The 14,488-nt window shown below is 36.9% G+C and overlaps 1 protein-coding gene across 1 annotated transcript in view; it reads right to left on the minus strand.

Annotated features, from left to right (window-relative positions):
- The window catches only part of MORC1 (MORC family CW-type zinc finger 1), a gene marked incomplete at its 3' end in the record, with an annotated part of 160,187 nt that overhangs the window by 100,014 nt on the left and 45,685 nt on the right, over window positions 1–14,488 (minus strand). Inside the window, exon 9 of the mRNA XM_081077229.1 lies at window positions 6,010–6,135. Within this exon, the coding sequence (XP_080933355.1) occupies window positions 6,010–6,135 (126 nt within the window). The remainder of the gene's footprint in view (window positions 1–6,009; window positions 6,136–14,488) is intronic.

Raw genomic sequence — 14,488 nt, forward strand, 5'->3', positions numbered from 1 at the left:
CCACTCAGCAGCTAAAGTATCTTTTTAAAAACATAAAATCAAGTACTGTCACTTCCCTCAAAAGTCTTTACATTCTCAACACAACCACCTCTTCTTGCCATACTGCTCCATCTGGCACATTTACCTCACCTGTTTTCAATCACTGTGCTCTAGCTACAGTAGTGTTTTCACACTGACTTTACAATTACTCTCTTCTCTTCCTGGAAACATCTAACCATAAAATTCTTGCATGACTTATTGTGGTATCTACCAAGATGGTCTCTAATGTTTCTTACCTCCCAGTATTCACACCTTTGTGTAGTACCCTCCCACACTGAATCTAGGCTGGCCTGTGTGACCAAAATAATATATCATAAGTCATAATAGTGTGTGACTTTTGAGGCTAATTTCTGTAAGACTGCAGTTTCTACTTTGTTCTCAAATTGCTCGCTGTGGTGGAAGCCATCACTGTGCCATGAAAACACTCAGGGAGCCCTGTGCAGTGGCCCTTGTAAAGAGGAACCAACCTGCCAGCCATGTGAGCCAGCCATCTTGGAATTGTGTCCTCTAGTTCCAACCAAACCATCAGCAAGCCCAGACAAAATCTCTCAGCAACTTTATGAGAGATACCACGACAAAACTACCCAACAAAACCACTCTCAAATTTCTGACCTGCAGAAACTGAGAGGTGATAAATGGTTACTTTTATTAAGCATACTAAATTTGGTACGCAAGGATAGATAATATATTCACTCTCTCAGCATTTATTGTTTTCTGCTCAAGTTATTTGCTTAGAAGTAACTTCCTTCCTTGACGGCCTATCTAAAATAGTCATCCAACACCCCTCCCTCCCGCCTCCAAACACACCCACATACATACACACACACACACACACACACACACACACACACACACACTGCCATAAGTCTCTATTTCCTGCCCTACTTGTTTTTTATAGCACTTAGAATTACTCACTATTTTATTATCTTTTTTTTTTAACTTATTGTCTTTCCTCCACTAGAATGCAAGCTTTGTGAAGGCAGGCTGAATCCCAACTGCCCATAAGATTCCGTCACACAGGCTGGTCATTCCATCAACTTGCTATTATTCATTTGTATAGGAACAGCTACTGTTTATTTAAAATCATATCAGGAACATGCTTTAACTTTTTATATTTAAAATAAAACATATTTTGTTATTTTTCAATTATAGTTGACATTCAGTATTATTTTATATTAGTTTCAGGTGTACAGCATAGTGGGTAGACATTTATATAACTTACAAAGTGATCTCGCTGAGAAGTCTAGTACCCACCTGGCACTATACATAGCTCTTACTATATCATTGACTATATTCCCTATGCTGTACTTTACATCCCCATGACTATTTTGTAACTACCAATTGTACTTCTTAATTCCTTCACCTTTTTCACCCAGCCTCTTAAACCCCCTTCCATCTAGCCACCATCAGTTTGTTTTCTGTATCTATGAGGCTGTTTCTAAAATAAAACATTTTTATTTTGACCCTCACAATAACCCTAAGGGGAAGAGGAATTCCCAACACACAGTGGAGAGGTTTCAAGCTTAAGTAATTGCCGAAGGTCCACACTATTAAATGACAAAATTAAAACATAGACTCAGGTTTGGCTGATCCAAATTTTGCTTTCAACTACTACCCTATATTGAAAGACTAACTATTTTAAGATTATATAAATTCACGAAGAGATATGTAAATTGTACAGTTTATAAAAGAGATACTTATAAAGCATTATTAGTCTATCTAGCTAGGGGGAATCCCTTAGAAATGAAAAGACAGTCCCAGAAGCATAGTGTAGCGGCGTATTCAACAGATCATAAATTTAGTGTCCAAGAATAACTTAAAAAGGACCGTGCTGCTCCAATGAAAGCAGGATGATTCCAATTCCATATCATTGGACTCCTTTCAGTGCTATGGGTGTATGGCAAAGCAGTGTTAACAAAGAATTACGATCATCAAACATACACTTTGGTTCTGTCTCCCTTCAAGAGCTTTAGAAAATCACCATTTTGTGTCCTATTGTGCAGAAATTTAATGTCTGTATAAATTTGAGAGCTATTTCTCTATTAAAGTTAAAGAATTCAAAGCCAAAGAAAATCAGTAATATCTGTTGCCTAAGATCAAGTAACATAGCCAGATATTAACTAGTCTGTATTGCATAGGTAAACAATGTTTAAGACTCTAAGAATTACAGACTTATAAAATCTTTAAGTGGAAAAGAGACTTTGGAAATCACCTAGCTGAAATTCCTCCAGAAATAATAATGCCTTCAACAATCTAGACTCTTCCAAGGGCAAATTTGTCCTTGCCATGGATGGGAGGGCCTCCCACTGCTGAAGAGAGTGAACTTCATTACTCTCATGCCACAATCATAATCCTCTCTGAGTTGCTACCTCAGACCATATATGTCCAGAGAAACTAAATGTGCCATCCTGGGTACCCTAGATTTTGTACTTTGGACATTAAATCTGGGAACTGGACAAGAGATGGACTGGTATTCAACCAAAGGAAGCTATGTGAGCAATCAAACCCCTTTGATGTGTGTCTTGTCTCCAAATTCTTTCCAATCTGAAAGTTTTGAATTTGATGGTAGAAAATCCACTCTGAGAGGGAGAAGCGCTAGGTACACCTAGTAAAGACAGCTCAGTAGAGCCCAGGTGTATCCTGAGCAACACTGGGCTGTTACTTCAGTTCTCCAGAACATTCCATTCATGGAAACACTGAGTCAAATGTGACAGTGAAGCAGCTATGATGGATTTCTGCTACTTGACTTCTCTGAATATCCTTATATTAAGTAGACACCAATGGAAAAAGGTAATCTGTGTGTCTTATCTTTGCAAAAACAGCCTACCACTCCCATGAGTTTGCTCTATCTTCTACTTCTATCCAGCCATGCAAGTTCTTCCCTCTAGAATGCCAACCATCCCATTTTCCCTCTGTCCCTAAGTCTTCTCTCTTCCATGGAATGATGCTCAATCCCATCCATGACCCTCTACCAGTTCTGATAGTTAATTTCCTATAAGTTGGTAAGTCCATGTTCCTCTTAAAACATCCCCATCTGAATACAGCCCACCAGACATGGTATACAGGATATGGCTTATTAATACTATCACCATCTTATTCTGCTCACTAATTTCCATAAACATTTTTAGCAACCCTGTCACACTATCAGCTTATGCTAAGCTTGTGGTCAATTATTACATCTATGCTTCTAGGGAAAATAGTCAATACGGTTGTAATAACTGTGTACAGTGCCAGGTGGGAACAGACTAATTGGAGGATCACTTCTTAAATTATATAAATGTCTAACCACTATGCTATACAACTGAAATTAGTATAATATTCAATGTCAATTGTAATTGAAAAATTAAAATTAAAAATGACACCGATGATTCGTTTTTTATGTAAGTCATTGCCAAGTTTATACTTACACAATAGAATTTTTAATCTAAATTCAGGTCTGTACACTATCTATATTACGTTTATCTTTTAGACTTCAACTCTTTGACTTGTTTCTGTTATGCCTGATATAAAACATTCCTCCAAGTTCAAGGTCAACTATCATTATAAACATGATTGTTCTTTTATCCAATTTACTGACAAAAATACTGAACAGAATATGATCAAGGAAGGAAAGTAATGAAATAGCACCAAAAATTCCTCTCTAGTCCTCTTCTGAACTTGTTAGAGACATTGGAGTAAAGTAGCTAAAGCAACTGTGAGTCCAGCAACATGATTAAAATCTAGTCTTCTTTTTTGTTTGCTACAAAAATATGGAAAAATAACTGATCGTGAAGTATAGTCATATGTTCTTAAAGATAACACTACAGGGTTCATTTCTAGACGTTTGTTGGAGCCTGGTGGCCAATGGAGAGAGTATTTAATCATTTTAATACCTTTTAAATGCCTCTACTTTTGTCAAATACGGTCATTCCCAGCTCTTAATTTGTTCTGATGCAGCCATTAGAGCTACATTGCCTCTTAGGAAAGAAATAAAGTAAGGGTTATCCCACTACTGGTGAGATAAGATGGGGGGAACTCTATACATTTCCCACACAAAACTTTTACCATCAGAGAACCTGTGATGAAAATTATGCACAAGTAAATATTGCAAATGAAGGAAGCTATGTGAGCAATCAAATCCCTCAAAAGTGTCTTGCAAGCTAAAGAGATAAAGCCGTAAAAAATTTAATCTGTCCACACCATCAATACCAGGTATCAGATTTAGAAATTTATCAGAACCCCATATAAACCCTGTCAAAGGTCCAAGCCTCTTTAAACATCTTTTATGGAACAAAATAAATATTTACATTATCTCTACTTCCTGGTATTATGTATGTAAGAATATCACTTTGAAAGGTAAATAAAAGATATACTAGAATGGGAAACAGACTTCACTTGAGATAAGTAATTAGGTAGATGAAATTCAATTTACTATAATTCCCTCAGAAAATAAGACAAACCCACATTTTCTATTGGCTTGAACCATTTTTCACCCAAACACACTAAGAGAGAAATAATTTAATTTGAAAAGATCAGCACTATCGATTGATTCCCAAGACCCTTGATACTTCCCAGAACAATGAGACTGATGAAAAGGAAGTATCACTGCTATGAATTAGGGAACAAACAGGCACATTTATAGAGAAAGTTTCAGGCTTGATATACTTCATTTTTCAAAATATGATTTGTAGCATAATCAGAAATCAAAAGCTTTTAAGGATTCCATTGGTGTGTGGTCAGGGCATACAATTAAGACAGCAATAATTTTTAATATTAATATTCATATGAGTGATTCCAAGTCCCTAGGAGAGCAACCATTTTGTTCATGAAAATAAGACAATATAACAAACGTAGGTCTATTATAAACAGTTAGTGTAGTATGGAATGTGAATTGGTGAAGAATTTGGAGCCAGAAAATTTGACCTTTTGTCCAGTTGTGACGTTTCCTTATCTCTAAAATGGTTATGATAAAACATAACTCTAAGGGTCACTGCAAAAATCAGACAAAATAATGCATGTACACAGGCATACATATAGTGTACAAGCATTAAATGTTTCTTCTCTGAGAAGATATTAAGCTTCTCAAAACTAGAATTAATTTTATCTTTTTTATGCTTTGTACCTAAGAAAACCTCAAGCGCAAACATACCAAAGACTTTGATAAATGATTGATGAATAAATGAATGACTACCCAGAAACTCCACATACAAAGAATAACTATTCTGATTGTATGTATAGTTGGTCAAGATAATTTTTTTAAGATAATTTTTATAATATGAAAATGTCAGCTTAAAAAAAAAAGTTTGTAAAAAGAAAAAAAAAAAGTTTATGCTGGTACAAACTTCCAACTTTAAAATAACTAAGTCATGGGGATGTGTTGCACAGCATGGTAACTATAGTGAAACTGCATATTTGAAAGTTCCTAAGAGAGTAGATCTCAAAAGTTCTTATCACAAGAAAAAAATTTCGTAGCCATGTATGGTGATGTTAACTAGATTTATTGTGGTAATAAAAAAGTTTATGCTAAAATATAAAGATATTTGTCTTTTATAAATATAAGTGAATATAAATGAATCAAATGTGTATTTATAAATATGTTCACTCTATACATGAAATATATATACACAAAGTACATGATTTGATAGCTTAAATATATTGAGTAAACAAAAAATATAATTGAACTATGATTTCTTTAATGGAACCTATCACAAGCAAAGCACTTAAGATTCACTAACATAAAAAAAAAACAAATTCTGACTTACAGAATTCATTGTAGTGTTTTGCTATTAAAGCCAAATGCTTGTTATACATGATTACTCTATAGCAAGAGTTCCAGAATGCAGTTTGAAATTTATCTACAACAGTAAAATAAATCTTACTATCAAATTGTAAAAATCTTACTACCAAATCACTTTGACAATTTGAGGGAGGAGAACATGTCGGTTTTATAAATAAAAACTCTATGAAGATAAACGAAGGAAGATGAGTTACCTGGGTTTGTAGAGGCAGTGACAAAGGTGTTTTGTTTTAACTCTTTTGGCCTGAATGAATATTCTCATCCAAGGGTCAAAATACAGAACAGATGTGTAGGCTCTGAATGACCACCTCTCTGGAAAACTAGAATAGAAAACAGCAAAGGCCACAATGTAGAGGATGCAATAAGAGCACGTCTTTGAGAAGAAAATAACCAGACTACCAGGTGGTGATGGTTACTACCAGCAGCTTCAGGAACTTTTCTTCTGAACCAAATGACCCAACAAACATCAGCAAATCTTTCAGAGCTCACATACTTCATTAAGCAGGCCTCTAAATACAAGGGCCCACCTGAATAACCTGCACTCTAATTAGAACTGAACTTTTGTTGGCAACTAACTGATTCTAAGGAGACTTACATCAGCAATAGAAAATAGACTTTCCATTAAAGCTGTTGACCCAGAAGGACAAAGTTAGGTCAAATAAACAAAACATCCCCCTGTGCAAACCTAACAAAAAGAACCTAGGCCCACATGAATGAAAAATTTCCATGAAATTATTGCAAACAGAGAAATACAATAAACAAATCTCATTTGCTTTGAAAATTCTGACCAAGAAACATGAAAGTTCATTCTTTAAGTGAAATAAATATCAAAATAAGTGTTTATGGCCAGTTGAAGGAAGGAGTCTAATGATATGATAAGTGAAAGAGGAGAAAAGAGACAAATAAGGCATGGGAAGGCCATAAAACAGGAGGAGAAACAGTGCAAATAGCCTATGAATAAAACTACCCTTGTAGAACTACAGTTGTTGGGAAATCTCTGTGTTACTATACTATATATAGTATATAATATATATATACACACACATATATACTATATATGTATATATAAAATATATGTATATAGTATATATATACATATACTATATATGGTGTATATATTTATACATACATATGCTATATCTAGCAGTCTTCTGTATTAAAGTCCATTTATGAACTGTAAATTCTGTCCAATTAGACAAGAAATAAAGATCTAGAAACAAGCTCAGCCATGCTTAATACGTAGCACTCTTTATCAGCTGGGTTCCAGAAAAGGATACTATTAAGGGCTACAAGGCCAAATAGAAAGCATGGGTAGTAAACCTGTCATTTTTCCAACCCTACTTCAGTCCAGAGGGAGACAAAGATGATGGAAAGGAAATATAAAACTTGTCCAAGCGGGACTGCTCAAAGGGGTTACACCACTGCCAGTTACTCTGTTAGAAAGAACAGAGCTCCAAGGAATTTACAAAAATGAAGATGAAGCCTGTAAAAAAATCCAACTATTTCCTGATTGGTTATAAGTTCCTTCAGGTAGGACCTGAAGTTCATTAAAAAGTCAAGAATTTCTTCAAATTGTTTAAAAATAAATTATTTGAAACTAAGTCTTGAGTAAAATTTCCCAATATGAATTATAACAAAGTATCTAGTCCATGGCTATTCTTCGAAAGATGCTAATGAATTTGTAATGTGAGAAGATAGACTGTCTGCATTAGGGTGTAACACTACAACGGAGTTGACTTTAGTATACCAGGAGCTGCACAACACAGCAAGTGTTAAAAGATAAAAAGAATCATCTTGGGACACTATAAACATTCTGAGGACATGTGCCATTATTAAAATGCTTTCTGAAGCTCCTAATTTGAAATTGCCCTTAGAGTCGGTAGCTCTTTCTTTTGACTCAAAGTACACACATCTCTGCCATTTGAAGGTAACTGTCAAAAGAAATTCAGACCGAAGTTTGAGAATTTGAGAAAAATGGTGGAAGTCAAACTGAGTTAGACAAATTTTGGTTAAAAAATGATTATACAAATACAAAATAAGGACACTAATACTTCCACCTCATGATAGGTCAATTTTTTTTTACTCATTCAATAAATATTTATAGGTAAATGTTCATAGCATGTGTTTTGGGGATTGTCAAGACCTCCTCTGCATTAGAAGATTTGTTGGAAGGTCTCATGGCACTTAGTATATGACTGTACTCACAACTAAGATTTGTCACAGTGATGTAGTAAGAATATATATGTATATATACATATACACATATATATGTATATATACATACATACATACAAACACAGGGGATGATAAGGGGAAATGGCAGGTGGGGTCTGGAGGAATCCATGTGCAGCTTTCCTATGTTTTCTGCTTCTCATGACAGGTCACACAGAACACACTCTTTCCCCAGCTATGAAAATGCAGGAACATGCATCTGCCTAGGAATCCCTAGACATTGTCATTAGGGGCTGGTCACATAGGCACCCTCTCCCTAGCATGTATCAAAATTCCAGAGTCAAAAAAGGAAAGTAGGTTTTCAGCATAAACCATATTGTTTGTATAGTCTAGACACACTGAGCCATCCTTCTCTGTTAGGGAAAGTTTTATATTAGGGTAGGAAACTGTTTATCAGCCAGGTTCCCAGAAGCCAGGCTAAAGACCAACCTTGCAAACAAGACTTACTATGGATAGAAGACTTTTGTGTTAACCCTTTTCAACACAGATACCTACTTGTGAAAGTTCCTATTTATTTGTGACAAACAGAATGGCAGCAACTCTTATGCTATTGTGGTATCTGTGATAAAAAGAAGATAAAGAAGGCTAAATATAAAAATCTGTATATAAAATGGGCCACCCAATGTAACTTTCAAACCCCATTTTCTGATGCAGACTATTGCTCATGACCTGGCCCCCACTTAACTCTCCAGCCTTGTCTCTTGCCAGCTTTAGTCTAGCCATTTAGGACCATTCTCAGTTCTTCAGACATGGGGTTATGCTTTCTTATCCCCATGCCTTGGCACATTCAATTTCTTGGCCACTTTTGGCTTGTGCCTTTTTATCCATCAGAATGCAACGTGTGGTCTCACTTCCTTGTGAAGCCTTCCCTCCCTCCCCATGGGGTAAATTACTCTCCTCTGCTACCAGCTTTCTTCAGCACATCCCCATCATAGCACTTGCCACTTTGCAGTGTCATGTTTATCTGTATCCCCATCAGGCTATAAATTCAATGCAGCTACTAGTCTCTTCAATAAATATTTGTTGTTTAAATGATAATTATTCAGGACTTCCTTGGTTTAATTTAAAATGAATAACAGAGTTTCCCTAGAAAGAAAGACATTCGAATGATTGATCATCTTCAATGATGATGCCATCAGTCTTTATAAATAAAACTATTCACTAGGGAAACAGAGATACAAATGTACTAAGCAATCTGGGTACATTCAGATCTAATGGGGAAAAATACTGTTACTCTCCATCCATCAGGAACTGCTTCACATATCTTTTTCAAGACGTGTTCTTCTCTTTGTTTACTCCTAAATGTCTCTTTTCTGTCTTAAACTTTGCCAGAAGGGTCCATCTCTCTCTGTCTACGTGTTTCTCTCCCTTTCTATTTAACTGGCTATACTAAACTATTATGTTGGTGCAAAAGTAATTGTGGTTTTTGCAATTATTTTTAATCTTTTAAACCACAATTACTTCTTCACCAACCTAATAAAAAAGGAAAAGAGAGAGCAAATCCATGAACACATACACTCATTACCACCACCACTACCCCCTTCACCACCAGATACATACACAGTCACGTGATTGGCATGGGGGAAAAAGGAGTATTTTATGGTAGAAACAGGCTTGATAGTCTGTGGAATATAACAGGAGGGCATAGAGATGCTTTCTGTCACCTGTGCAGCAATGGGTATTCTTAAAACGTCTCTACTTCACCTCCAGCTGTGGCAGTAGCCTCTGTGTGCCCTCTTTCTTCTTCTAACCTATCCAGTGGTTCTGCTACTATCTCAAGTGTTGCTCCATATGGGGCGCATCTTGGGTGGACTGGTGTGTTGTGGTCAGCGAGTGTGTTAAGGACAGGAGAGAAGCTAGAAAGAGGAGTCCCATAGCCAAGGTCTTTATCTCCTTTATCTACCAACTCAGATTCTCTGTGGCTGTAGTCTGAAAACGTAAATTTTTTAAAGCTACCCAGGTGATTTCTTTAACTCTGCCAGTTTTGAGAACCACTGTCTACAGACCCAGTGCACAGGATGGTTGCCTGAAAAAGGGGAGCAGAACAGTCTCTCACAGGTGTTTAGACGCAGGATACCCTCTACATTTATCCACTGACAACAGATTCTCATCCAGCCCAACCATTGAGCTATCCTTACAAGATCCATAGTAGAAAAAATGACTTCTGAACTCCAAGCACTGGACTAAATTAGATCCTTTTTGGAATATCTCAAAAGTGCCATATTTTTATCCATGAAAATACTGTATATTATTTAAAAAACTGTTTTCTAAATTTATTGCTAAAGTCCATACAAAACCTCTGAAGATTTCTTGAAGTTAAAATTAACAAGGCCTGTATTATCTTGAATATAAAAAAGTGCATATTTTTAACTAGTTTAAATTCCGAACTATGAAGGGGTTAACCAAATTTAATCTTAGGGTAGATTACACCTAAGAGAAATGTCAACTCAAAGAGGTAATTTAAAAGTCATAAGCCTTGAAAAGTAATGAAAGTACTTCTATCATAACCACAATGTGGCAAGCAGCATATTATAACAATTTGAAGCTGTAACTCTTGATGTGTTCCCAGCCAGCTCAGTTAAGACATAAACTAGAGAAATATGGAATGCTGCCCAATGACTGTCAATTTAGAAACACACTGGTAACGTGGCACCTAATTTCAAAACATTACTTAGCACAAAATGTCAATTCCATTACTCCATATTATATCATCACTCTCCAAGCAGTTTTGTTGAATGCATTTCTCCAGCCGTCTGTGATCCTGTACCCTGATGGATTCCAGGGCCAAGCCAGGCCCCTTTGATGACAGCCAATTCTACAACATGCCTTTTTTTACTAGACTCTGTGTCTTCGTCCATTTTTCTCATAAAGTTCAGTATGTATAATATCTATAATGTTAAGAAAATAAGTCATTGAAAGCAACACGGGCACTAGTAAATCACACGCATATCAGACCAGGTGAAAAGATCACATGGTCTTGACCTTCATTCAGGAAGGGGATACAGAAGAATGTTATAGGAGAGGTGAAGCCTTCACTGTTTAAAACTCAGAAGGGATTTCATAGGTAAAAGCACGTGACAAAATTTCAAAAAACCCCTTCTCTCACCCTATTAAAGATCCCATATGATCTTCACGGATGGAGGAAAGTGGAACCCACTACTGAGAGTGCCAGCACCTTCCAATGAAAGTAGTTGCAATATCCTTAGAAAATCACCTAGACGACGGCACTCAATTCAGTTTACCTGAATTCATTTGCTGCTTGTTATGTACCAGACACTGAGTAAGTTTCCAGAGCATTATATAGTAAGTGTTGCAAAGAAGTGTTGTAGGGAAAGTAGAACAAAGGAAAATAAAATGCACTGAAAATTTCTATGTGCCAGGTACTGTTGCCATTCTATTTCTATAGCATTCATATGAAGTAGGTGATGTTATAGCCTGATTTTATAGATGAGAACACTGAAGTTCAGAGAGTATAGATAACATCACTAGAAATAAAGCTCTTCCAACAGAATGCAAGTCATTCAAAGGCAGAGATATTTGTCTGTTTTGTTCCTGGATATATTCCCAACCCCTAAAACAGGGCCTACATTCAGTAAATATCCATTGCATGAGTAAATGAACAGTCAGTCAGATGATATCTATAATCAGACAGCTATTAAGTGAAAAAAACAGGATTTGAAACGAGTTCTAAGCAACTACAAAGTTCACTCTTTTTATAATGTACCACCCTTCCTACCTCCAAGGTTGACTGGCTTGAAGCACAGCACTGCAATGTAACGTGAAGGGGTAGGACTTATAAGATGCCCTGAGGCAGCCCCACTTTACACAGACCCTACCAGTACGTAAACCTGAGGTTCTGGTGCCTTCAACTTACTCCACAGAACTGGGTTCAAGGATCCTGTGTCCATGTGCCTTACTATAAACAGAGTAAGTTATACAGAATTCAACTGCCAATGCCCCTCAAGTCATTAATTAATCCTAATGGCTCTGCTAATGGACCATGACATCACGTAAAGGAATATTTTTTTAAAAATCAAAGACACAGGTCAAAAGATGATATAGGAACATTTGTGACTACCTGGATGGATCTTGAGAGTATGATGCTAAGCGAAGTAGGTCAGACAGAAAAAGCAGAGAATTGTATGATTTCACTGATATGTGGCATATAAACCAAAAACAACAAAAGAACAAGACAAACAAATGAAAAAGAAAAACTCATAGACACAGACAATAATTTAGTGGTTACCAGAGGGTAAGGGGGGTGGGGGGGTGGGAGATGAGGGTAAGGGGGATCAAATATATGGTGATGGAAGGAGAACTGACTCTGGGTGGTGAACACACACTGGGATTTATAGACGATGTAATGCAGAATTGTACACCTGAAATCTATGTAATTTCACTAACAACTGTCACCCCAATAAACTTTAAAAAAAAAAGAAAAATGAATAGTGGATACTTAAAGAAAATAACTTCAATAAAGTTAAGAACATTTAAAAAAAAAGACACAGGTCAAAATCATGGCAGCCTGAGGGGTGCTCCTTGATATCTCCTCTTGAAGTTACAACATACTGAACAGCTACAATTCAACAAAGGCTTCCCTACACAACACATAAATATGTCTGAGAGACCCATACAGGGAAACATCTGAAGGTGAGTGCATCAGGAAGAACAGAGGCAGAGAGAGGGGAGAAGTGCAGAAACAGAGACCGTGGGAAAGAGCCCAGATCTCACTGCAGTCCTGGGAGAGAAAAAGGGAGAACTGAAACTGCAAGTGCACTTTCTGGGCCCCAGCAATTCTGCCTGAGAGCTCAGCATATAATACGGTTCAACCCAGAGACCAAGGCAGAGACATGGGGGCAAAGACCGGATACAGAAGTGCGACAACTGTGGTCTCTCTCTGCCAGGCAGAAAACAAAGCCACATGGCCTCCCAGGATTAACTGTAGGCCCCAGAAAAAAAACACAAAAAAAAATGATAGCAATGTGAAATTAAAGAGCAGAATATCTATAGCACCAAGAACTGGAGACACAGTTCCTGAGCGGCAGATGCGCAGTGTGGCTAATTCTAGTGACAAGACAGGAGCTATATAGGCGAGGCAGCTGTGGTCTGGCAGTCGCCATTACTCAGAGGAGAACAAAGTCACAAACACACCAGCTGCTTCTCCCAACCCACCCTCCACCACACCTTCTGCTGCTATCAGTGGCACCCAGGGCTGCAGAGGCACACAGCTCTGCATCTGGCTTCAGGTGCAGCACTGTGATTTCAGAGGCTCAGAACCCCATCACCCACCACATTTTCCCCACGAGGGTGGTGTCCTGGCACTGAGGCAACCTGGTAACAGAGGGAAAACCCACCTTCCCAAGAAATCTCCCATTGCAGGAAGCCAGTACAGCTCAAAAGAAAAAAGAACCTACCAGTGCGAGAGAGAAAATAAAATGTTCCAGCACCACCTACTGGAAAGCAAAGGAAAAACCTCTTTGTATCCATCTGCTGCAGAATCCACTCCCATAGATGCCCAGCAAGCGAAATAATCCATTAATTGTCATGAATAACCCAAGTAAAAAGGCAGCTCAGAAAGAAAATGAAAAATCTCCAGAAAATATATTTAAAGACATGGAAATACACCGAGTTTCCCCAAAAATAAGACCTAACCAAACAGTCAGATCTAATGCATCTTTTAGAGCAAAAATTAATATAAGACTCACTCTTATTTTAGTATAATACAAGATCAGGTCTTACATAATATAATTAATATAACATAACATAACATAACATAATACCAGGTGTAATATAATATAATACCGGGTAAAATATAATATAATAGCAGATTTTATATTAATTTTTGCTCCAAGAGACTCATTAGAGCTGACAGTCCAGTTAGGTCTTTTTCTCAGGGAAACAGGGAATGAATGAAAAAGAATTCCAGATTATCTTTCTGAAAAAACTCAATTAGATACAAGAAAACTCAGATAGGCAGTTTAATGAACTCAGAAATAAAATCAATGAATAAAATATTTTACCAAAGAGACTGAAATTTTTAAAGAGAATCTAATAAAAATTTTGGAGCTGAAGAACTCAATAAAAGAGATGAAGAATAAAATAGCAAGCTTAGGAAATAGAACTGACCAGATGGAGAAAAGAATTAGTGATATCCAAAATACAAATCTGGAAATGAAACAGATGGAAGAGAAGAAAGACTTGAGAGTTAAAAGAAATACAAAAACTCTGCAAGACCTGCCTGACTCTATCAGAAAGAGCAATATAAGAATGAGTACACCAGAAGGAGAAGAAAGGGAGAAGAGCACAGAGAGTCTGTTCAAACAAACAGTCGACAAGAACTTCCCAAAACTGGAAAGAACTGGATCCTCAAATCCAAGAAGCAAAGAAAACACCTAATTACCTCAATCCTAACAGGTTTTCTCCAAGGCATATTTTATTGAA

Source organism: Rhinolophus hipposideros (genome assembly GCF_964194185.1).
Source record: "Rhinolophus hipposideros genome assembly, chromosome: 2".
NCBI classification, from domain to species: Eukaryota; Metazoa; Chordata; class Mammalia; order Chiroptera; family Rhinolophidae; genus Rhinolophus; species Rhinolophus hipposideros.